Raw genomic sequence first — 23,059 nt, 5'->3', positions numbered from 1 at the left:
CCCATTCACACCCCCATTTATATCATTTGTGCTTCGATTCATTTATCATTTAGCTCACGTTCATTTACCCAAACATCCATCTCTCCTTCCAGTTTCCTTCATCTTGGCTCTCAGGTTTGAATGAACTAGGTCAATTTGTCGTATAACTCTTTGCTGATAAACTGTGTGTGTGTGTGTGTGTGTGTGTGTGTGTGTGTGTGTGTGTGTGTGTGTGTGCCTGTGTGCCTGTGTGTGTGTGTGTCTGTGGGTGTACCCTATACACTTTAAATCCAAAGTGTGTGCTTGTGCAAATTCTAATGTTTCATGTTTTACACATTTTGAGTACAACTTGCCACATGCTGCAGTGTTGTGCATGCACAAGTGTGTGTGTGTGTGTCTGTGTGTGCAACTGCTCGGGTGCACTGCCCAGTCCTGCACGGTTGGATGGGATTACTAGTGGTCTCTTTAATTATCTCTGGGGGCGAACGAGGTAGAGATAGTGTGCAGGAAAGAGAGAGAGCGAGAGAGAAATGGGAGATGGAGAGAAGCGGAGATGACAGCCCTTGTAAATCTGAAGCTCTTACTCGCTTCCTCATCGAATGATTAAGGGGGAGAAGGGGAAGAGGAATTGGATAGGAAAGGATGGAGTAAGAGAGGGATACAAGAGAGGGGGCAGTGGAAGGAAGATGATGAAGCAGAACAAGAGGAAGATTGGCTGGGGCAGAAACGACGAGGAGGAGAAAGATAAGGGAGCAAAATTAGAGGAGGTGAAAAAAAATTGATGATGAAGCGCTTGGAGGGGAGGAAGAGAAGGATGTTGCGCTGCAAAACACACATGCAAAGTGTTTATGTCGCTTTGCAGAGCTGCATAGAGCCGAGCTGAGAGAGTAAACACACCCATATGCTCAGTCTCCTTCTGGAGAACAGTGTATGTGTGTGTGTGTGTGTGCGTGTGCGTGTGCGTGTGCAGCATGTATGTAGGTTTTAACAGAAGCCGACAGCCAACTGGCCTCCGTGCACCTGCAGTGGTGCAATAATCGGCACAAGACATTTCCTGATATGTTTGACCTTGACTTTAATCGGCATCCAGAGCACATTCATCATCTTTCACACCACAGTGACGGTCACCAGGTGCTGCATCACATACACTACTGGTTCATTTTCTGAGATTACTGGTGTGATGACGACACGGTCAGACACAAGAGGTGTAATTGCTGCTTAACGGGCAAAAAGGAGGAACCGTATTTTTTTCACAGTGAAATGAAAGAAGCTTTGGTCAGGACAGCTGGTCGTTTGGCGAGGAGGAATGTGCGAAATTCCTCGTGAGGATTTCTTTAGCAGTTCTTGGCTTTGAAAAATGAAACCTAAAATGTTGTTGTATTGCAGGAAGTCCTCAGACTGATGAGGTCAGATTGGATGTTTCGTTAAAGGTCTTAGAAGCAAGTCTCGCTGTCTTGAAATGCCTCCAGGAACTTACTTGGGTGGCTAATTATAACTTTAATTTCAGGGAAAACTGGTACGCAGTGGGTCAAAGCTCAGTTTGACTGACTGATCTTTTTAGAAGTGTTTTTAACCTGGACATAGAGGAGTCAATTTATATAGTTATCAGTACAATGTGGGTAGAGTGATGAATGGTTGCTGCTAACAAGTTGAGTGGATTATGCTTACAATTATAGATAAACTACTTTTTCTTTATGTTTTTTCTATTTACCTATATAGTATTTTTTCTTTTCTTTTAATGTTTATTGAAACTTTGTGAAGGCAGTGTGAGAGAGAAAACCCAAACAATCAGACAATCCCCTACAAGCAAGCACGACTGTGGAAAGGAAAACCTCCCTTTCAACAGGAAGAAACTTCCAGGTTCAGGGTGACCATCTTATGAGTTGAAAAGAGAAGAGACAAAGAAAAGCACAGGAAAATGGGACAAAACACCAAGTATGGGCAAGGGAAGGCAAAATTGAATGATGTAGTGGTGTACATAAACACCTGGTGCTATGAAGTCACAGACCTGCCCAGGATGTACCCAACATGTTTCCCCGTAACAGCTGGGATGGACTGGGATTGTACTGTACTACAAGATCTTTAACATACGACAGAGCCTGATTATTTATGACTTTGTATGTGAGGTTTTGGAATTCAACACCATTTATAATGAAGCGATGCCAGTACAGGAGAAACATGTATAAGGAGGAGGAGTGACACTCAAACAATCCTCAGAACAAATGTCTAAACCTATTTCGTCAAAGAAATCTTTTGCAGAAACAGAAAACATATAAGGCTGGATCTTTGTCTCTGTATCCATTTAGATAGAGGACTTTGAGATTGATTTCTATCGCCACTTCTGCTGGGATTAAACCACCAAAGATTTTTGGAGACATTATTCAAAAGCCAAATATTGTAAACTGTGAATGGACAGGGTTAGGGGTACTTGGACCTGACAGGTTAAATATCTGTCCGGAGGTTTTAACCAAGATGGCTGCTTAGGAGTTCATTCAAGTTCAGCAGGTAGAGTGTGTCATTTGCTAATTGGATGGTTGGTGTTTCAATCCCTGGTCCTCCAACAAAGGATCCTTGGATAAAATAGATCCATTGGAAAAGCATTTGTTTGATTAAAGCTTGTAGTAAAAACACTTTGAGTCCTCAAAGTGAGTAGAAAAGCATTATATATATATCCATTTACCTCAGCTTGGATTTTTGTTGTCGAGCGGGTAAGCTGACCCGAGCAGCATTATCATGTGAAGTCTGTGCATACATGGCCTATGACATTTTTATTTTGGTGCACCGCAAATCTCATTGAATACCTGTTAGTCAGACGGTGTAGGCACATCAGTGATTTCTGCCTTTGGATGTTCCGATGAGGGGAGTTTTAATGTTGTTAGACTATTTAGCTGCTAATTTCTCACATTAACTTCCAATTTCTCCTCCTTCTGATGTTTTTTAAATGCCTTCCCCTGTTTACTTCAAGCCAATTAAAACTCGAATCGCATCATATCCAACACAGATTTTCTTCATGTGGGAAACCCTCAGTGGACAACCTCTGTGTAGTTTTCATTCTTTCTTTGAGTAAATGAAGCTTTTTCCAGTTTTTAACCTTCTTTTATCCCTTTATGTTTGCTCTCTGTTTCTTTTTCTTTTGGTGGTATCAATTAGAGGGATGTGGATCAATTCATATATTCATATATCGTTACCTGCGCTGGCATTGGTATGGGATCGATGCAGTGAATGCAGGTCTCTTTGTTATTTGTAATCGCTGAAATGAAATGGCTCTGACTTCAGGGCTTATGACATTCCTAATCACCAGAGTTTGTCTTTGTTTGTTTTGCTGTATCACATTTACACATAATGAAGGCTGTAAAAACCCACAAGCTGTGATTATTCAGACTTTAACTGCATAGATGGGAATCTCTTGGCCAAATCGTGGCACCGGCGTAAGGGATGATGGTGGTTTTGACAGAGAGATCATCTAGTCTGAGCCGGGATTTCTGCCTCGTTCCCATCTCATCGTCTTTTCCCTGTCCCTGCTTTTACCTCTCCCTCTTTCACCCATCAGCTGTCTCCTGATTCTCCAACTTTTTTACCCCCCTGGCTCTTCACTCGCACACACATCTCGCTGTTGCAAACGCATGAATGAACAGAGTGGTTGTAGATTTTCTCTGTGATCACTCTGGCCCATCGCACCTCAGCTGCTATGCAACCGTTATCCCAGCGATCACACGATGACACGTTTCCTTTGTTCCTGTCTCCGTGCTCCAAAACATCCAAAATATTCATTTTTCCCACCTCTTGCACTGCTTTGTTTGCTCTTCTCACTTGCTTCTTCGCGTCGAGAGATGTGACCGACCATGCAGACGCATGGCGGATGTGTTCATTCATACATTTTCAAAGCGGTGATGTCATTCCCAGCGCTGGCAGGCAACCTGCAGCAGGAGAGGGAGAAGAAGAGGAAGAGTGTGAGGGATGGGGAAGGAGGGGTGTGTGGAGATAATTAGATGGAGGTGAGGAGGGAGGGTTCTGAGAGAACGATTGAGAGATCTGAGGTTAGATACTTGATGTCAGAGAGAGAGAGACAGAGAGAGGCAAGAGATGCAGGGAGGATAAAGACACGGGGAGGAAGAGGAGGGAACAAGAGTTTCTGGAAGATCGACAAGGGAATCAAAAAAGAGAAGAAGATGAGGAAGATGAAGACGAGGCAGATGAATGTGAGAAGACAGGAAACAGAGCCTGGGAACTTGTGTTTGGAGGGGAGGGTGGAGTGGTGGGGGGATAGTGTTGCTATGGCAATTGTACAGGTGTTAAAGCAGGTCAATCGAATGCCGGTCGGCCCTCTGCCAGTGGCCAGTGAGCACGTGGGTGCCTCTGGATGCACTCGCTGGTTTGTCCATTCATTAGCAGCCGAGTGTGCGTCGCCTGCTGATCGGTTAGAACAGCGCATCTTCATCCTTTGTAACTCTTCTTCTTCTGACAGTTGTACTCAGTACTGCATCATTTAGGCAAGCGCACATAAACTCATAAACATTTCCCCCGTCTGAGTTTAATAGTTCAATATCTGCTCAGCCTCCATCGCATTTCAATAAACCCAACTGTTATACTCTGAACAACAGAATAAAGACTATTGAACAGGAAGTGCTGGTCCTGACTGAAACTGGGCCTCTAAGTTGCCTCTAAAATGCATCCACTGTGGTATTACAGGATGGCATTGGCTTTTATCCCTCTCCTTGCTCATGAGAATTAATGTTTTGCTGCTACTCACGAGGATGGGGATGAATAGGAGCTTCAAAACGGGACTGAAATCTTCAGCTGAAGTCAGAAAGAATGTCTGACTTCAGGGAGGCAAGAACAGATAACAGCCTCGCTGCTGCAAAGTAAGGACCTTATGATATAAAGAACACTGAAAATATGCTTTATTATGCATGGCCTTCATTGTCAAATACATATATATGAGGGATTAGTTAAACCTTGCGAGTACCGTCCTGGGCTCTCCTTTGCCTTTAGAACTGCTGCAGTTCTTCCTGACAAAGATCCAACAAGGCGCTGGAAGCATTCCTCAGAGCTGTTGGTCCATGTTTCCATGACAGCATCACACAGTTGCTGCACCTTAAAGGGCGCAGCAACTGTGAGTCTACTAGACTGAGATATGGTGACTGTGGTTACCATGAGTATTTATATATTTTACCAAAAAACTTGGCAGATAGTTTTGTAAGCAGGGCTCTAAACAAAGTCCTTAAAGTCATGTTTTCAGGGTTAATATTATACTACAGGCAACTTTAACCATGATTTCACATGTCAAAGAATCAGCAGCAGATAATAAAAGTGAAGTCTGATTTAGTCACCCATTTGGAAATAGACACAATCAGGCGCATGTAGCCTTCACATCAGCTTTCATCAGGTTTTATGCAAGAAAAGAGAGAGAATACCAACAATATTTCAATTTAGTTTGGTTTAAAATCATCATACCTGCAAAATGTAAAATAAAAATCAAAGCTTTCCTTCTTAGAAACACGTGTGAATATGTCTTCAAGTGTATTTAAGTGGTTGGACAGCTACCAAACCCTCAACTTTGCCGTTCTCTGACAAACATTTTAAAGTGGATATATTAATAAGATATATTAATCTTTAAATGTCCAGCACTAGTATAAAGATACTTTCTGCACATTTGCATTTGACCGAGTTACAGCTGAGAGAAGGCGTACGAGTTTTGATGCAAATTGCAGCAATCAGGAGTCGAGAGTTTTAGAGCACCTTTAGTGCTCCTATTAGCTGTGAGTCACATCCTCTGTTACAACTCCAACTGACCTTATCAACAAAGCAGCCAAATCTGCGGATTAAACTAGCACTAAAAGAGAAAAAACAGCAAGAAAGTCTCATTTTCTTCTGCGCCTTCGTCCCTCGGAACCAACTTGAGCTTTGTGGTTTGGTCTGCAGGTCGCTTTTCACACCATTAGTAGACAAAAAACACTTTCCAATAGTTTTTAAACCGCAGTGAAGTGCTAACAAAAGGTTCAAGAAAAACACATTTTTTTAAACTGATTATTATCTTTTTACTTTATGGAGGGCTTGAGAAGAATCATCAGGAGTTAGATGCTCTTTTTGCAGGTTTTGTCCTAAGCTGAGACGCTGAGATAAGTACAGCTGCATTAAACCCGGATTGAATGTGTTTTATCGTAGAAGTTATTTATTTTGTGTTTGTGCAGCCACTGAAACACTCACGGCGGCGTGCTAAACCGCTAAGACTTCAATCTGAGCGTTACAGACGCCAGCTCCGCACCCCTGCAGTTTTCTTGTTGTTTCTTGACACGGAGCCCGTCTTTGTTCGGAGAGCAGTTTGTGCCTGTGATGAAGAGGAAACATTGCTGCTGAGTCATCGTATACAAAGCTCTGAGGGTTACACACGCAGCGGTTGAGCACCTGCTTGTATGTGTGTGGGTGAGATCACGTTCCTGCATACTTAAAACATGTAATTAAGGACTTTGCGGAGCTTCACTGATGCTCTGGTGTCTCAAGAATATATCAAACCTGCTGAGGAGTCTTTAACCTTAAGTTATCTGAGTGATATTTGCAGCAGAGCTCCTCCTGAACTCCCAGTTTCCTTTGAGCCGCTGAGCAAAGCCTCAGACTTACTCACTGGTTACTGAGCAGCAGCTTCTCTGTCGGGGGTTTAGTGCCTTGCTGAGAGGAACCGGTGCTGTTGTATTTAAAGGTGGAGGGAGGATTAATCATATGTGCTCCCTGGGTGGCAGATCTGCATACTCAGCATCCGGGCCAGCGCCCAGGCCAGCAAATGTCCCGTACTAACAACACCTGTCATTGAATTGGTTGCACTAATTCTTCCTTTGCTGTGCATCCATTGTATGCTTTCTCGCCATTGTGTGGTGGTATCTTGCTGAGGGCTTTGTCCATAATTTTCCTCCTGCAGTGATTATTTTGAGATGTACAATTCTGCTGATGGTGAGTTTAGCTCATTTTGCTGTGGATAGAGACGTAAGCGCCACTTTATTCCACAGTTAGCTTGTTTTTTTAGCTGTGATAGATTTAACCCAGCTTAGTCCTTTAAGTCCACATCCTGTTATGAAAGTAATAGTTTAATAATCATATAAATCACAACGAAACACAGCATCAGCATATTTTGTTTCTCTTTTTATGCCGTGTTGAAGCTACGTTAAGAAGAGAGATGAGGATCAGTGAGCAGCAGTATGGCTTCATGTTGAGACGGAGCACAACAGATGTGATGTTTGCTTTGTGTTGATGAAAAAGTATAGAAGGAGCTTTGCTGTGTCTTTGTCGATCTACAGAAAGCGTGTGATAGGGTGAGAGAAGAATGTATGGTTTGGTGACAGTGACACTGACAAATCTAAGAATCGCAGTAACTCAACCACAAAGTGTCAGACGGCATAAAGCTACAGAGCGAGGTCGTTGAGTGCGTAAACATCACCAACACTCTGCTTGCTCAATAACTGCACTGATCCAAACCTCCATTGGGTTTAACATCAGCACAAAACTGTAGGCTGGTAGTTCATGACAAGAATTTCCATCCTGCAGCTGCTGCGGGTGATCAGTATTTATTTATGTTTTCAAGATTTCTTACCTTACAGTACGTCAACAGAATTCTTTGATGAGAGTGAAAAAATCTCCAACTACAGTGTTGACTGACTCAACTTTGGTCATTCAAACTCTAGACTTGATTGTCTTGTCTTCAGCCTTTTTTAGGAACAAGCCAAAAATGGTGCTTTGCCTCAGCCACTAACAAAACACAGCAGATTATCTAAATCCACCAATTCAGCAATTCTGTAGCTTTTTCTTATATATTTAATTATCAAATCCATATTATTCTTATCAGTATCACGTTGGTTACATTTTTAAATGGAACAAACATCTAATTGTTTATACCTTTCCCCCCTTTTCCTTTTCCTCTGTTGGTTTGGCCAGGGTGCTTTCCTTCCTCTCTTACTTCCTGAAAACACCGGAGGTGGCAGCATAGGTGACCCGCAGCACTCGCACACTTTGTCATTGCCTGAATGCATACGTGTGAATGAGGTGTGTTGTTGTGAAAGTGACAATCCAGCCAGGAAAACATCTTTCAGCTCTGACATGTTGTGATTGTTTGGCATCTGAAAATGTGTAGCAGCAGAAGTAAAATGAGCTTAATAATAATGTTCTGATCCTAAATATGTTCAACAGGCTGATAAAGCTGCACTGCAAGTGTTCTGCAGCCTGTTCTAAATGACTGCATTAACCTGCTGTGCAGTTTCTATATCCATGGGAATGTGCTGTATTAGCTCGCTGTGTGCACAGCTTTAAATATAACCAGCTATTATGACCGGAAACAAATATGCTGCTGGTATCAGAGACCTCGGGCTCTACAAGGACACACTAATTGGCAAGATGTTGAAAAGACGACTATAAAAAGACGTTCCTAAAATGGATCGACAAGCGAAAGGACGCTCTTCCTCCTCAACATCACTGCCACCTCCACACACGAGTAGCACTCTGAAACCCAGACCTTTCTTGCTATGAGCTAGCAGCACTACACCATCATACTGCCTTAGCGTACTTTTAACACTTTACCATCCAGATGCAAAAAGGCTTAATGACACATAACCACATCAGATCTATATCTGAACACAACCTTTTAACATGGTTTTCTTTCGACTGATCCCTTTTGGATCATTTGCTTCCATCTCACTGTCTCCTTCACCCTGTCCTCCAGTCTGGCTGATAAACAAGAGACGCTGATCACATACGTCCGTCTCGGCTCTTGTTTGAAAGGTCAGGTTTCAGTAGGTGACACAGACAACACAAATTTGGTCTACAGGCAGAGAGAGAGAGAGATAAACTGCGAGGACTCTTAGATAATGGGGAGGTTTCCTTCCTGCAACAGTAAATGTTTCCCACCCTGCACTTCTTGTAGTTTGTGCAGTTTAAAGCATGAAATATCTCAAAATACCCTGGCATGCTGATATTTATTGATTTTATTCCTCACATGCATGCTTAGCTCATTAATAATAGTGCTAGTCATCAGTTGTGAAGACCATATGAATGTAGTCCCCAGGAACGCATGCAGGGCTGCAGGAAACGTGTTAGTGTTTTTATTTTCTTCCACTTCTTAGGGCTGCTGATCACCTCTTAAACACTTAAGATTCCTTTATGCTGAGAGCAGCGAGGGAGAAAGAAGGAGGGGAAGTGGCTGGAAGTGGGGGAGGAAGAGTGAGGGTGGGAAAAAAAAGGAGTGGGAAGGCACAACACCGGGCACCATCAGTTTCCTCCCTTTCTCCTCTCTCACCCTCTGACAGAAAGTGTCCTTTTCCCCCTGCACACTATTCCGTCTTCTCCCCTCCGGTCCTGCTGGATCTTATTCCCCCCTCTCTCGCTCATATTTGCCTGCTGACACGCTCGGAGCCACAGCCTGAATGAGTCACTGGGTTTACCTCAACAGGCAGCTGGCCTCTCTTCCTCCTCCTCCTTCTCTTCTTCTTCTTCGTCTTTTTGCCCTCTCTCCCTCACCTCTTTTTCCTCCTCTGAGGCTACATGGGTGTGAAAGTTGGTGTGCCGGATAGACTTTAGAAGCTCGGACATGGAAGTTTTCTGGGCCAGACTGGGTAAGAGACGTTTAAAATTGTTTCTTTTTTTTTTGTGGAGGGATGAAAAGTGCAGAAAAAGTTGGAGCAGGGAGCGGAGTGGTACTGAAACGAGGAGCACAGCTACTTGTGATGATTATAAATTCTCAGGAATGTCACACTTGACGTTGGTGAGGATGGCGTGATTGCCGTGTAGCATGTGTGCCTCATTTCGGGGTGTTTAACTTAGCTTTGGGTGTGTTTCTTTGTAGCTGGGATGCTTTTCTGGCATTAGGAAGCTAAATTTTTTATCCTGCATGGCAGTGAACACTTGTGTGCTGTGAGGGGCAGCGGCACCGTGGTGTCTGATGTTTGTCATTGCCACTTTGAATTTCACAGGATGTTAGAAAAGAGAAAACAATGAAAAGCAGCACAGAGCAAACTGAGGTACTGTTTTCCATTCAGGCTTTGGGATGAAAGCTGAATTAAATCACTTTAAAGATCAATAAATAATTTAATTTCTTCATTTTTCACCTTGATTATTTTCAAGTGTTGAAATCGTGTCCTGAGCTTGTTCCAGGATCTGCATCCACTTATCAAATGGAAATATTCTCCATGTGTTTTGCATAATTTTACTCACATTTCCCCCCAGTTTTTGGTCAGAAGCATCAGAGCTGGGAATTTTAGCATTTAACCACATTAATACTGATGATAACTTTGTTTTTGAAGCCTCTTTGCTTGTCTAACAAACTGCTTTGTAAACTGCTTTCAAAGTCAAATTGCTAAATTCAAACAGGAAGCCAGCAATTAGGGCCAAAAACAAAACAGGTTAAAGCGAACGAAAAGTTAAGATAACAAATAGAAAATACTAATTGGTCACATTTGAAAAGAGTAATTATTTGATAAAATACACAAGAAAAATAAAAATGAGTCATAAACAATAAAAAACTTTCCATTTTAGACAAAAACACATTGTTTGCTTTGGAAAGAAGTTAAATGGGGGGTTTTTATGTGCTTCACTTAAAAATTTAAGTTCTTAGTTTTCTTATCTGCTCTGATAGTGTACAAAGTATTGGATCTACACACACATTTATATGTAAAGTGTCATCGATTTTGATCATAAGCTACAAAGAGACGGTGCTCACCATGCATCGTCACTTTGTAGCTCTCGTGTAGTACCTAAAATAAACACTAGGGCATCCAGTCGTGCAGAAAACCCACCAATGTATTTACCACCAGCAATTAAAGGTGTGCTTCCCGCCCATCAGTAGTCGCTTCAGTCGCTCATCTCAGAGCTGAAATACGTTTAACTCAGGACCCGCCCACTTTAAGTCACAGGCAGTTATTTCACATTGAATTTTATTCAGGTTTGATTTTGGCTGCTGCTGCACTGAGTCTGTTTCTGTGGGGAACCGATCTTTGAGGGTCCTTTTTATCAGCTATGAGTTTCATATATTATCGTAAATAAATATTTTTGTAATTTTGAAGCAAGTGTTTTTTTTATTTGGAGTGGACATTTCAAGCAAATGCACTACTCGGTGTTCATCAGGAACTATTTGAAGTTTCTCACACACAAAGCACCCACTCTCAACTTCGACTGTGTGATAATGATGTGGTAGACTTATGACATGCTAGCTTTAATTGACTTTAACTTTGCACTGGGACTCAGATTTAGTTATAGTTTTAGAAAAAGCATGCAGGGCTACCTGTAGTGACCCCTTGTGGCAAGGGAGAAGCTGGAAAATTTATTTATTCATTTTTGTAGGCAAGGTACAAGATTTTAGGTCCCAGAAACTGGTTTCCATTTGTTGTTTGAGTTCTAATGGCCAATCAAATTCAAACCAACTTTGGTTGCATTACATGTAAACAGACTGTGTGACAAGCAAAAGAGCAATCTCCAAACTAATAGCAACTGTTACGTAATTTACAGCGCCGTGATTGTGTCTGTTTGCAGAGGTATTCACTCTGGAGAGGCGTTTCCAACCATCGCAAATATGCTCCCTCTAAAATCCCAACTGCATGGTGTTTGCTGTGGATGATGCTGTGTGTCAGTTGAATGCTGATCGGTTGACAAACGGCTGGTAGTGACAACGAAGAAGTGTGAAAAGTGTGAAAAACTAAAACGTGACAATGAAAACATCCAGCAGTAAAAGCACAGACGGTGGCTCAAGTGGACACTTGACTCTTTGTAACACTCTGGTGTCACTTCAGCTGTTTGTATGTCAGAACTTTGTTCTTCTCCACAGCTGGCAGAGGGACCAGCAACATCGCAATCAGACCATTTGTACCACATGACACTGCCAACACCTGACAACAGAAGCTTTCTGCAGGGAGACGGGCAGTCCGTAGCTACCACTGCTGAGCCATTATTCCCCCATAAGGCTTTCATTACCCTTAAAAACATATTAACGGCAATAACTGGAGAACAGAGCAGGAAGTCTTGGCCAGGATATCCATCATAAGCTGTTCTGGATATCCACTGGAAGTTGGAAGTTTCCGCCAGCAGAAGCCGAATTAGCAGGCTAGCTGATGGCTTCCCAGGTCAGGCAGTTAGTACCGTTTCCTTCAACCCTAATTTTAATATATCAACTTGGTCTGTATGACATGAAGTTTTTCACCTTTTTCTCACATTTCACACAAAATTAATAATCACTTAACTCAAAAACAGCAAGAAAAAATAACTGCTAGAGTGCAACGCACATGATGTTAGTCGAGTTTAAGCAGACTTTGGTTTTGCTGTAAGAACTGTTGGTGTGACTTGAGGAGGCAGACTGGTTTGCAAGCGTCTCATCGCCACTGAAAGGCTCTTTGTGTGTCGAGGAGTTCACACTTTGCACTTTGCGTGTCTTTTTCACCCTCAGAGAACCTTTGCACATGGCTGTTGCAGACCCACAAGGTCAGCCGAGGTCATCTGAGGATGTGTGTGTGTGTGTGTGTCTGGCTCATACACACACACACACACACACAAATATATTGGCTTGAGTGTGTTGCTGAAAGTGCATTTTGACTTTGGCTTGTGGTTTGGTACTAAGCTACTGTAGTTTCCAATAGCCATTACGATATCCAACACACACACACACACACACACACACACACACACACACACACACACACACACACACACACACACACACACACACAGTTGTGGTTCTCTTTTGCACCATTTTACACTCCAGTGTGGAAAAATGAACGAAGGCATAGTCACACGCATACACACCACACTCATTATCTCTCCCTTTTCTCCCTCTTCATTCTCTCTCTTACACTCTCGATCTTTTCCCTCTTCTGCCCAAGTTAATATGAAAATGAAAGGAGAAAGAAATCATTGAATTTTTATGCAGATGAGTTGCTAAATGTGGCGCCCCGATTGTGGGATGGGCCGTGGCTTCGATGGACTGAGTGACGGCCATGAAGGGAGGAGGAAGGCAGAGGAGCGGGGGCATGTTTGTGCAGTGTTAATTTAAACTCAGTAGAGTTTTATATTTTTGGCGGCAAGCGAGCGACTGATGGATTTCTTCAGTGTGACAGATTACGGGTGCTGCTGGAGGCAGCAGTGGCAGCTTTGTGTGAAGTAATGGTCTGATGCAGATACATAAAAAGTCTGAATCGCATCCAACTAATATCAGAATTATAATGAGACAGCGTAACAGCTGTTAAGACACAGAAAAAAAACATTTCTTACTTAGTAAAATGAACAGTTTCCAGGTGTTAAAGTCAGTGGGGGAGCCGGGCAATTTTTATAAGGTTTCTTGAGGTGAGACCATCACATTACACTGGAGTAAGTAATGGAGTTTTTCCTGCACTGCTCATTTGTTTTGGTCATTTACTTAAGCAGGCATGACTGATGTTTACACAGTTTCCTTGCGCCTGCCTGGCGCTCCACTCCAACTTCCTCCCACAGTCCAATGTACGGTTAGGTTACCTGGTGATTCAAAATTAGCCATTGGTGTGAATTTGAATAGCTGTCTTTTTCTCTGTGTTAGCCCTGCGACAGTCTGCCAAGCTGTACAGGGTGTACCCCATCTAATACCCCATGATAACTTGAATAGCAACATCTCTGATAACAGTAAAGCAGATATGGGGAAGATTGATGGATGGATGGTCGGATGGATGGATGGATGGATTATAAGATTATTACACCAGCTAATGGCTGATGGGGCAGTTAAAATCTGTCTAGGTGTGAGCAAAAAACTGCTAGAACATGGTTATTGATGTAACTACAGTTCTGTGAGTATCTAGGTAGACATCAAAGATTATTTTCTTTTTCTTTCTTTCTTTTCCTTTTCCACAAATGATGGAGTTTTATTGGTTTGTTAGTAGATCAAGGTTTCAAATCAGCATCACCTACGCTGAGCTACGTACTGTTGGTTTTTGCAGGACTGCATGCAAGCGTTGTTGCATACTCTCTCAACAGGCCTACAGAAATGGACCCAAACACAGTACTGTAAATCCTCCATATGATGGTCAGTCTAAATTTCAGAGGTTTTTTTTAGGTCTACCTATTTCACTGTGTGATGTAGGAGAACCAAAGATTTTAAGTTTTAACCTCAGCCTGAAATGACACAGGCTAAGCTTAAGTAACTTCAGCAGTGATTGTGTCGGAAGACTAGATAGTTGGTCAAATTTTGGTCCATGTTAGTGGCTTTGACCTTCACTGACCACACCTTAGCTCTGCCTCTGTTTGAAATATCTACTAAGTGATGGGTTTTCTGTTTTTTGGAATCATTTCATATATTGTTTCGAGTGTTTTCCTGAAATGTTTATTTTTTATGTGCATGTTTATTTAACATTTACACCTCATTTGTGTGATAGTCTATCACTGAAATATTTCCTTTTTAGTCTGATGAGAAGTGACATAGATTAGGAAAACAAAACAAACATATAATTAAGTCTTAATCTTGTTTTATTTCTCAACAATTATATAGGCATTGATATCAATTCTCAAAAGAGTTTTACTGAAAATTTCAGCTTTACAGTTCACAAAGCTGCTTTTGAATGTTGGTCTGATTCGCTGTCCTCTAGCTGCTTAACCACAGTCTGAACACACAGTTCAATCATCTCTCTCACTCAACCATAAATTGATGGAGCTGCTGGTGTGAAATTGAAATGTATTGAAATATACTCTATATACCGATAATATACTTTGCTCCAGTGCGATTTACAGAAATAACATTTGCTGTGATGTTAGAAGAGCAGTAAAGAAACTCAAACTCTATTAATTTAAATTAAAGTTGGAGTTTTGGAAGCATGTCGATGGAAATAACAAGTTTGCCAAAGGCTAAAATATGCTAGCATCAACCAATAAATGTAAAGCCAAAAGTTGATTTTATTCCCGAACAGTATTTAATCTGAAATAAATAAAGGCTCAGAGACTGGGAACCAAATATCAACCGTCAATGTAAAAACATGTGTATATATACATATTGTCGGACTGAAATATTATTTTACATTCATAATCTATGTTACTATTCATAATCCTTATTATTACTGTTGTACCACGTATGATTTATCATGATTATCATTTCTTTCACACATTTATTAAAACTGATGATGTTATATTAAAGTCTGTATTTCAGGTGTTAGTATAACTACATTATAATCTTATATACACATATATTGCCTTTTTGTGCTTATTAAAGAGTTGAAGTTAATTAATGGTTTGAAGCTACAGCCGGCGCGAGTTCGACTGATCAATGGAGTAAAGTTCAAGCGGAAAGAATTGCCTATATATACACAATTTAACACATATTATACATGATTGTTTAAGAGATAAAATAAAGGCCGTGGGCCCTGTGCTATGGATGTTTGCCTGGTAACAGATGACGTAGAGGGAGGTCATGCGCTAAGGTTAACAACACAGACACATAGTCTGCCTGGGTAAACTGATTGCAAATGTTGTGTACCTGCATACGTGACAATATATACACATGTTTATATATATATATCTTCTATATATATAAATGTAGAGAGAGAGAGAGTCTTTTAGTGCAGCACCATGATTGCAATTATTTTCACCCAGCAACCAGTGACAGTGAACCAAGGAAGTTACCAACTGATCTCTAGTGCTTTGTGACTGAGGCCTAAATCTGTGACAAAATTAATTAACATAAGAAAGGAAACTTTATGTTTCTTTTTGTTTCAGATTCTATGTTTGTTTAAAACACAATCACAGTGCATTTCTAACTTAACTTTAAAATAAATTTAAGTAGATTGAAAACATTAAATTTAATGTTTTAACTGAAAATCTGTTTGATTGATTGATTGTTGGTAATAATGTGAAATTGAATTCACATTAGCCTCATTTTTACAACATAATGAAAAATGTCAGGGTTTGGCTGGCCGGCTGAACTCCAAGGTCATACTTTGGTGATGTACTTTTTGGCCCATACTGCACAACCGAGTGAGATGGAGGTTTGGTCTCTTGCTGCACATCCCCCCTGAGGCGGCCAAGTAATGAGTGATGAAGTAAAGCAAAAGAAAAGGGAGAGAAGAACTGAAACTCGACTTCAGTTTAAGGTTACAGAAGAGGCAGCAGAAACACGGGGCAGGTGATTTGTGCAGTGATATCAGTGGACAGCGGGCAGCTGCAATAAATTTTCTAATGCAGGTGGAAAGTGCTAACAGCAGTGGCATCGTCTCTGTGTTCAGATCTCACTGCAGCACATGAGCCTGATGATTGTACTGCGTGCTTGTGTGTGTGTGTTTGTGCGTGTGCAAATCTGAATTAAATGGCTGTGTAAATGATGGCTTTGACTCATAAGTGACTTTCCCTGAAGTATTTTGGCTCCATTTCAGCCTTGGTGTTTGTGTCTGTGTTCTTCTGACTTCTCAGTCCAGCAGTTTTTCCTTCAGTTTTTCAGTCAACTTTGACATAAATTAACCAACAGCTGCCAGCTTTCAGGCTACAGAACTTTTTTGAGGTGATGTGTGTATGACTGATTAGTTTAGCTTAACGTAACAACAGGAGTTTATCCAGTTCCCTTTGTTAGCAAAGCATTTTCTAAATTTCTTTCTGAGATGAGTAAGTTAGTGAGGAAATGTTTGGTGTATTGTTAAAGACTGGAGAAAATAAAGGGCTAAATCACAACAACGAACACTTCAAGGTGGTTTATATTATAAGATAGAGACTCTTGGTGCTCTCTGTGACAAACTGTTTCTTTACAACTTTACGGGCTCAGTCACTATTTTCAAGACGTATTGAATAGAACCTGGTCATCAACATTGGATAAAACAGGTGCTGACTGGCTACAACATTTTGACTATAAAGTTTTAGCCAACCAGTGAGCGCTGTCCTCTTTTTTTATTATTATTTAATTTCAAAACCCCAGTATGGCTTCATGATGGGACTTCACTAATGATTCACAGGCTACACAGTGGCTGTCTTTGCTTCTCATTTGATAGAAAATTATGGTTTATTCCAGCCTGCTGCTGCTGTATTCTTGTTCCCCAGTAAGAAATAAGTTTGCTGTGGCTCAGTGGCTCATGCTAAATTTCCATTCTCCACCTCTATTATAGGAATTCTGGAAAATGAGGAGTTATGTGAAATGATGAGGGAGAAAAGCAGGGACCATAAACTACACTAAAACAGGAATCATTCTACATGTTCAATTTTCTGTCCAAAATAGACATTGTGCTAACTCGAGCGAAGCCTGCAAGCAGTTTCAGGTAGACAGCTTGTTTTCTTTCATTATTTCCCATCACTCTCCCTCTGCAGCTGTCCTATCTTTAAGTGTAACCCCTCCACCCCCTAGCATCCACCTGTAGGATCCTGGGGATGTTTGCTTGTCGATCTCCTAGTTTCTCTCGGTAAAGGGAAGTCATGCTGAGTTTCGAGCCTTTAGCAGACACCAAACTCAAACTACATTCTGCTCCTATAATGAACCGTTTTGCCGCGGTAATACTTTCCATTTGCACCGATCCATACAAGCTGTTCATGTCTATCAGCTAAAGATTCTGTGTGCAAAAGTCTTCTTGTCACATTTTACCCTTAAAAGGCTGATCCCTTCGTCTCAAGGAGTCAACATGCCAGGTGGCTCCACATGTTTGATTTGGCCAAGTTTCTGTTTGGTGACTTGTCTCCAGCTGGAATCAAATCAGAATCCTTTTACCCACCAAGCTAATGCATTAACTGTGTTAGTATACAGCATGAAGGGCTATTTGCTCCTGCCCTAGCTCTGTTTAAATATAATCTCTGAATATTGTACCTTTGTTGCTTTTTAAGTCGTGTGGGATATTTTGCAACAAAGATTCAGTGCTGTCTGCTGAGCTAACTATAAACTTTTGTAGTGACCTAACATTTATCTTTTGCTTTGAATTGAAACAAATCCATTTTTTAAAATGTCCAATGAAGTCAAATTTGTGGTTATTTATTGTTCATCTTCAGGCTCATCGGATCATGGCGCAGCACAGGGTCTCATCTGTGTTGCTTACGTTTATTAGAGCTGTCTGGGGAACAGGAAGAGAACAGGAAATAAATGGAGTGCTGTTTCCTGTCAAGCTTGCATCTGAGACAATAGCTGGTGGAAGTAATCTGACCAAGAAGCCACAGCCCTCCAGGGTTAATATGTGCATGTGTTGGCTGGTGTATGGCGAAGGTGGTCTGTGCACTGTCAACCCAATGAGAGCGCCATACGTGCTGACACAACGTGGAGATAAGCTTTAAAGAGGGGCAAAAGGAAAAGTAAACACATTCTTTATGGGCAGAGCTGTGGATGTAAGTCTCAGTGGGAGCTGGTTATCGGTCACCTGGTCCTAATGGGGCTTGTAGTCTGCTGTCAGACAAGGTTAACTCTATTAGAGTGGGCTGAAAGTAGAGGAAGTGTGCCAAAACAAATGTGAGGGCCTGGCAACCGGTGATAAGGAGACTCTGGGGACTGTAGTCTGCTCTGACAGATGAGACCAACTGTCAAAGTGTGCCAGACAGGAAGCACAGCACAGCCTTGGTTTTATTCTGACAATTAATTTAACTGGCGACTGCAGTGATTTTATAAAACATATAGTCCAGTCCATTTACAGTAATTTTGACTTGAGTCCCAAAACAGAGCAGAGGAAGCAGATGGGATGAGAAACATGGCACCAATTAAGGCAGACACAGCTTGAAAAGAGGGAGCTGAGGTGGAGTTGGGTTGCAAAGCAGCTTGAAGGGACAGGAAAGTATTAGGCAGGCAGTGTGGCAGCATCAGCCAAGTGGATATGGGCTGACTGGAGACCAGCTATTGTCAGCTGATGAATGGCGGCTGAGCTTGATTGCGTGGTCTGAAATAATTCTGTGCTCCCTACTTTTATTAACCTACCCTGAGATGATACACAAAGGAACAGTGCTAGGAATACAAGCACAAACCAAAACGTTTAATTTGGGGGTAACAGTAAAGCAACAGTTTCAGACTTGAAATATATGTTTTGAATTTTTAAAAATCCGTCTTCTTGGGAATTTTACCCCAGAGTTGCTTTTTGCTCTGTTTTGGTCTCCACCATCTCCAATGCAAAGCGCTCTTTAGCTGCAAATGCTTCACGGTTTCTACCAGCGTAACTGTATTTTATTGTTTGATTCGTTGTTTTTGATACTTAATCTGTTTATTTTTATCTCATTTGAATTTTTATCATATGTTATTTACTATATTAGAATGTCTCTATGACTGCTGCGTGGCAGAAGTCCGTCAAAATAAGAATTTAATTGTACAGCATAAACTTCCTGTGTTTATCTACATGTTCATATGACAACAACACTATGTCTACTTTAACTCAATTTGATTCACAGTAGATGTATTGCACTGAAAGTTGGATTTGAAATGGTATTATGCTTGGAGTGTGGGCTATGGTGGATTAGAGGTAGCTAAAAGCTGCAAGCTTCTTTGACAAGCATGCAGAAAACATCAACCTTGCTCCTTTGATTTCATTTAAAATTAAGACTGGAAATCTCCAAAGCTTCATCTCTTGCCCACTCTCTTTTACGCAGTAAATGTCCACATCTGTCATCCGGCTGTTTGCTCCCACTAGAGTACAAGAAAAGCAGCCACTGCATCGTAGACCTGGTGGGAAGTTTATCCGAATCCACAGCTCAGACTAAACACTAAGTGATTCCACCATTGTTATATAAAGAAAAGACGGTGTAGCTCTGATCACACCTCCAACTACCTCATGTTTGTACTGCTCAAGTCAAGCAGTGCGGTAGCAGCTGGAGGATGACGGCTTTCTCTGTGACAGGAGGCCAAAATAAAAGCGCTGGGATATACCGTCGTTTTAAAGCAGCAGCTCTGACGGTTTGCAACATGAAATATTAAATTCACGAGCGAGTGTTACTCGGTATAAAATGTTAAAGCGACATCGTGTACTGTGGCTGTGATGCAGTAATAGAAAGTAAGTGTTTCCTTGTAGCGTCTTCTTACATTTAGAGGAAACAGTCTCGGCAGTAAAACAGGATTTCCTTCTGGCTTCTGCAGACCAACTGCTGCGTGTTGCCAACAGTATCACTTTCTGGCTTATTAAACTTTTATTTTGAAATTTTGTGTTGCTCTGGGAGATTGGATATGAATTAACAGCTGTTTTGGGTGTTGGTGTGTGTGCACAGTATACCTCGGACCATCTGTGTCCTAGTGTATACGGCAGTAGGACATGTGTATCTGCTACAGGGTGTGTGTGTGTGTGTGTGTGTGTGTGTGTGTGTGTGTGTGTGGTAAAGTGATAAAGGAAGATTGATGGTTTACAGCAGGACGAGTGTGCATTCACCTCAGGTGATAGGGTTAAAAGGTCGCAGGGAGGGACCTTGGCAGAGGAAAGTGTGTGTGTGTGTCTGTGTGTGCGTGTCTGTGTGCATGCTTGTGAACTGGCGAGAGCAAAAGTGTAGCATGAAAGCTTATTGGACAGGAATGGGTGAAGCCACTGACCTTGGCAGACCTGTGACATCACTTCCTGTCATTTCGCCGCAGTCCTGTCCTCAGGGGCGAGAGGAGGGACACATCGACAGATATACGGACTCTCCGTCTGTCTTTCGCGTTCACACATAAACATGCACATACTTCCTGACCTCTGCCAGACAACGCTGAGTCAGCCCATGTTTGTCCTGCGCAATGATATCTGCAGTGTGTGTGTGTGCGCGCGCGTGCGTGTGTGTGCGTGCGTGTGTGTGTGTGCGTGTGTGTGTGCGTGTGTTATCAATCAACCTGATAGATGATTTGTGACTCTGTTGATTCTGAATTTATAGCCATGAGTGGAAAGGTGACACCCAGTCCATTATAACAATATGGATATGAGTAAGCAGAGAGTGGATCAGGGCGTGGACTGTTTTAAGGGCTGATGTTTTTCTTTCTCAACAATTGCATTTATAGCCAGTATCAGTGGGCACCTTTTATTTTTAGAGGCCAATAGTTGCTTAGAGAAAGGGACACCTATATATATCTAAGTTAAATTATGACTGTCTACATTTTGCCAATTGTCTGAAAGGCACCATCTGATGGATCACTTTGGATTTGAGTTTAGAAAGCCTTCATATTAATCATAATGCAAGATGTTTGTGTTTTGTTTTCCTTTTCAAGTTCCACTTCCTAGATTGAGATACTTTGAGGGCCAGTTCCTTGGTCGTGACGGCCACATTCCTTTAAATCTTTACCCCTTGAAAGCTTACTGGAGTAAACACTGAGCTGTTTTCCAAACTGAATTGTTCTGTCGTGTGTTTTGGCCTGCTTCCACAACAACCTAAGTGGATTTGCATCAGAAGTTAGTGAAGGTGGTCTCTGCCTATGCAGCTACGCTTGGAAAAACTCGGAAACTATTCTAAAGGTGGTCAAACATTCTCTTTATTGATATTTCCTGAGAAAACTTGTCATTAAAGGGGCAGAGGAGGCCATCAAATGAGGCAACGGTATTCAAAGATGATGGTTGCCACGGTTGTAACATGCCAAAAGTCCATTTTCCTTCTGTTTATCTAATCAGGGTCGTAGGATGGCTGGAGCCTACCCCAGCTGTCACGGAGCAAGAGGAGGGTTACACCCCGGGTCTATCGTAGGGATAGAGGCAAAAGTGTGCCAAGAAAAACCTTCCCCCTCATAACAAAGCATTTCCATCTGTCTACTAGTTGGAGGGTCAGAGGTTTGATCCTCGGCTTTTCCAATCCACAGCTGTCCAGCTGTTCCCGGGCAAAGATACTGCTGCTTGCCCTCATGAGTACCTCTAAACATGAATCAGTCTCTGATTAATAAAAAGTGTTTTAAAAATCACAGTTGCTTGCAGTTTAAAAGACTTCTTACCTTCTTTGTGTCTAGTGCTTGTTAAAGTTACCTAGCTTTTATTAGCAAAGCATACACTTCCTAGTGTTTCTACTTTTGTCTCTGTATGAACAACATAAATGCCCAGTATGAGATAAATGAGAATTATTTTTGAACTTTCAGACACACAAAGTTACTCTTGAGAAGTAGTACCTTCTAGATCTTAACTAATATAGAGTTTTATAGACCAATACCAATATTTAATTATTTAAAAATCTGATGATTGAATGTTTTTTCTTTTAGACACTAGACACAGATAGATGTGCAAATAGCCAATACTAACTGATAATATCGATCCGCCAATAAGCCAGTCAGGCTCTAGCCTCTCCTTTACAGAGCAGACACCTGCCCTGCTTTTGCGCTGTGAGGTGATCCAGAAAGTTCCTCTGTAAACTGAAGGCAGTTCAAATTGGCTGTTGGTCATATTTGGTCTAATCTAATTTCTTTATGGAAATCATCGTTGTGCCTCAGCATGACGTGTTGCTAATTTGTTATTTTCAAATCCTCCGCTCGCACCTTCAAACACTTTACATGCCTGCAAAGTGTGTGTTAGTCGGGCAGCTCCTGACCTTATTTTCACTTAACTATGCAAGATTAGCGCTGAAGGAGAGTTTTAAGGGGATCTGAAGGGATTTTGTAGTTGAGAGAGGAGCAGAAATGAGATAAAGCTCATATTTGGGTCGGGACGCTCAAATACGCTCAAGTGAGTTGCTGGTACACAGCCCGTGGTGTGGCTGCAGAAGATGAATGACATGAAAGATTAGGAATCTTGCTTTGGGAAATCAGCCTTTTAACTCGAACATTTGACTGTCAGAAATCATCTCCTTTCCTTTTTAAGGTGGCACTCACGGCTGATTACAGCTCAGCAGGAGCTCTAATGAATGTGACTCACTCGTTGGCAGCACCGCCAATGTTAGATCACTGTGGGTATTAGATAGTCCACACCATATTACTGCCATACCAGCGAATGTGAAACAAATCTGCATTTGTTTGACATTCTTTTTAATATATGCAGAGACATTATGCATGTGTGGCATACACAGCAGACTGCTTTGTATTTATAGACGTTATGCTTTTCATCTGCCGGGAGCAGCTGTGTTTATTAAATAAGACCTCGCTGTTTTGTTTTTGTTTATATCCACAGAATTCACAAAATAGCACTGATGTCTTTGGCAAACACTGGTTATACGATATTCACATTTATATTAGTGGTTTTTATGAGAGCTTTACGTTGTGTATCCTATCACCCATTTATCACTTGCATTGTTG

The 23,059-nt window shown here is 41.6% G+C and overlaps 1 protein-coding gene across 4 annotated transcripts in view; it reads left to right on the top strand.

The window, feature by feature from the left end:
* The window catches only part of nhsl2 (NHS-like 2), a 164,136-nt gene that overhangs the window by 62,260 nt on the left and 78,817 nt on the right, over window positions 1–23,059 (top strand). Inside the window, exon 2 of one of the 4 annotated variants that reach the window (XM_040031980.1) lies at window positions 362–9,572. The exons of the other annotated variants lie outside the window; for them this stretch is intronic. Within the exon in view, the coding sequence (XP_039887914.1) occupies window positions 9,548–9,572 (25 nt within the window). The 5' untranslated portion in view covers window positions 362–9,547. The remainder of the gene's footprint in view (window positions 1–361; window positions 9,573–23,059) is intronic. 4 annotated transcript variants of the gene reach the window in all.

This window comes from Simochromis diagramma, unplaced genomic scaffold (genome assembly GCF_900408965.1).
Source record: "Simochromis diagramma unplaced genomic scaffold, fSimDia1.1 OVJJ01000382.1, whole genome shotgun sequence".
NCBI lineage: Eukaryota > Metazoa > Chordata > Actinopteri > Cichliformes > Cichlidae > Simochromis > Simochromis diagramma.
This window is presented reverse-complemented; position numbering and strand designations above follow the sequence as displayed.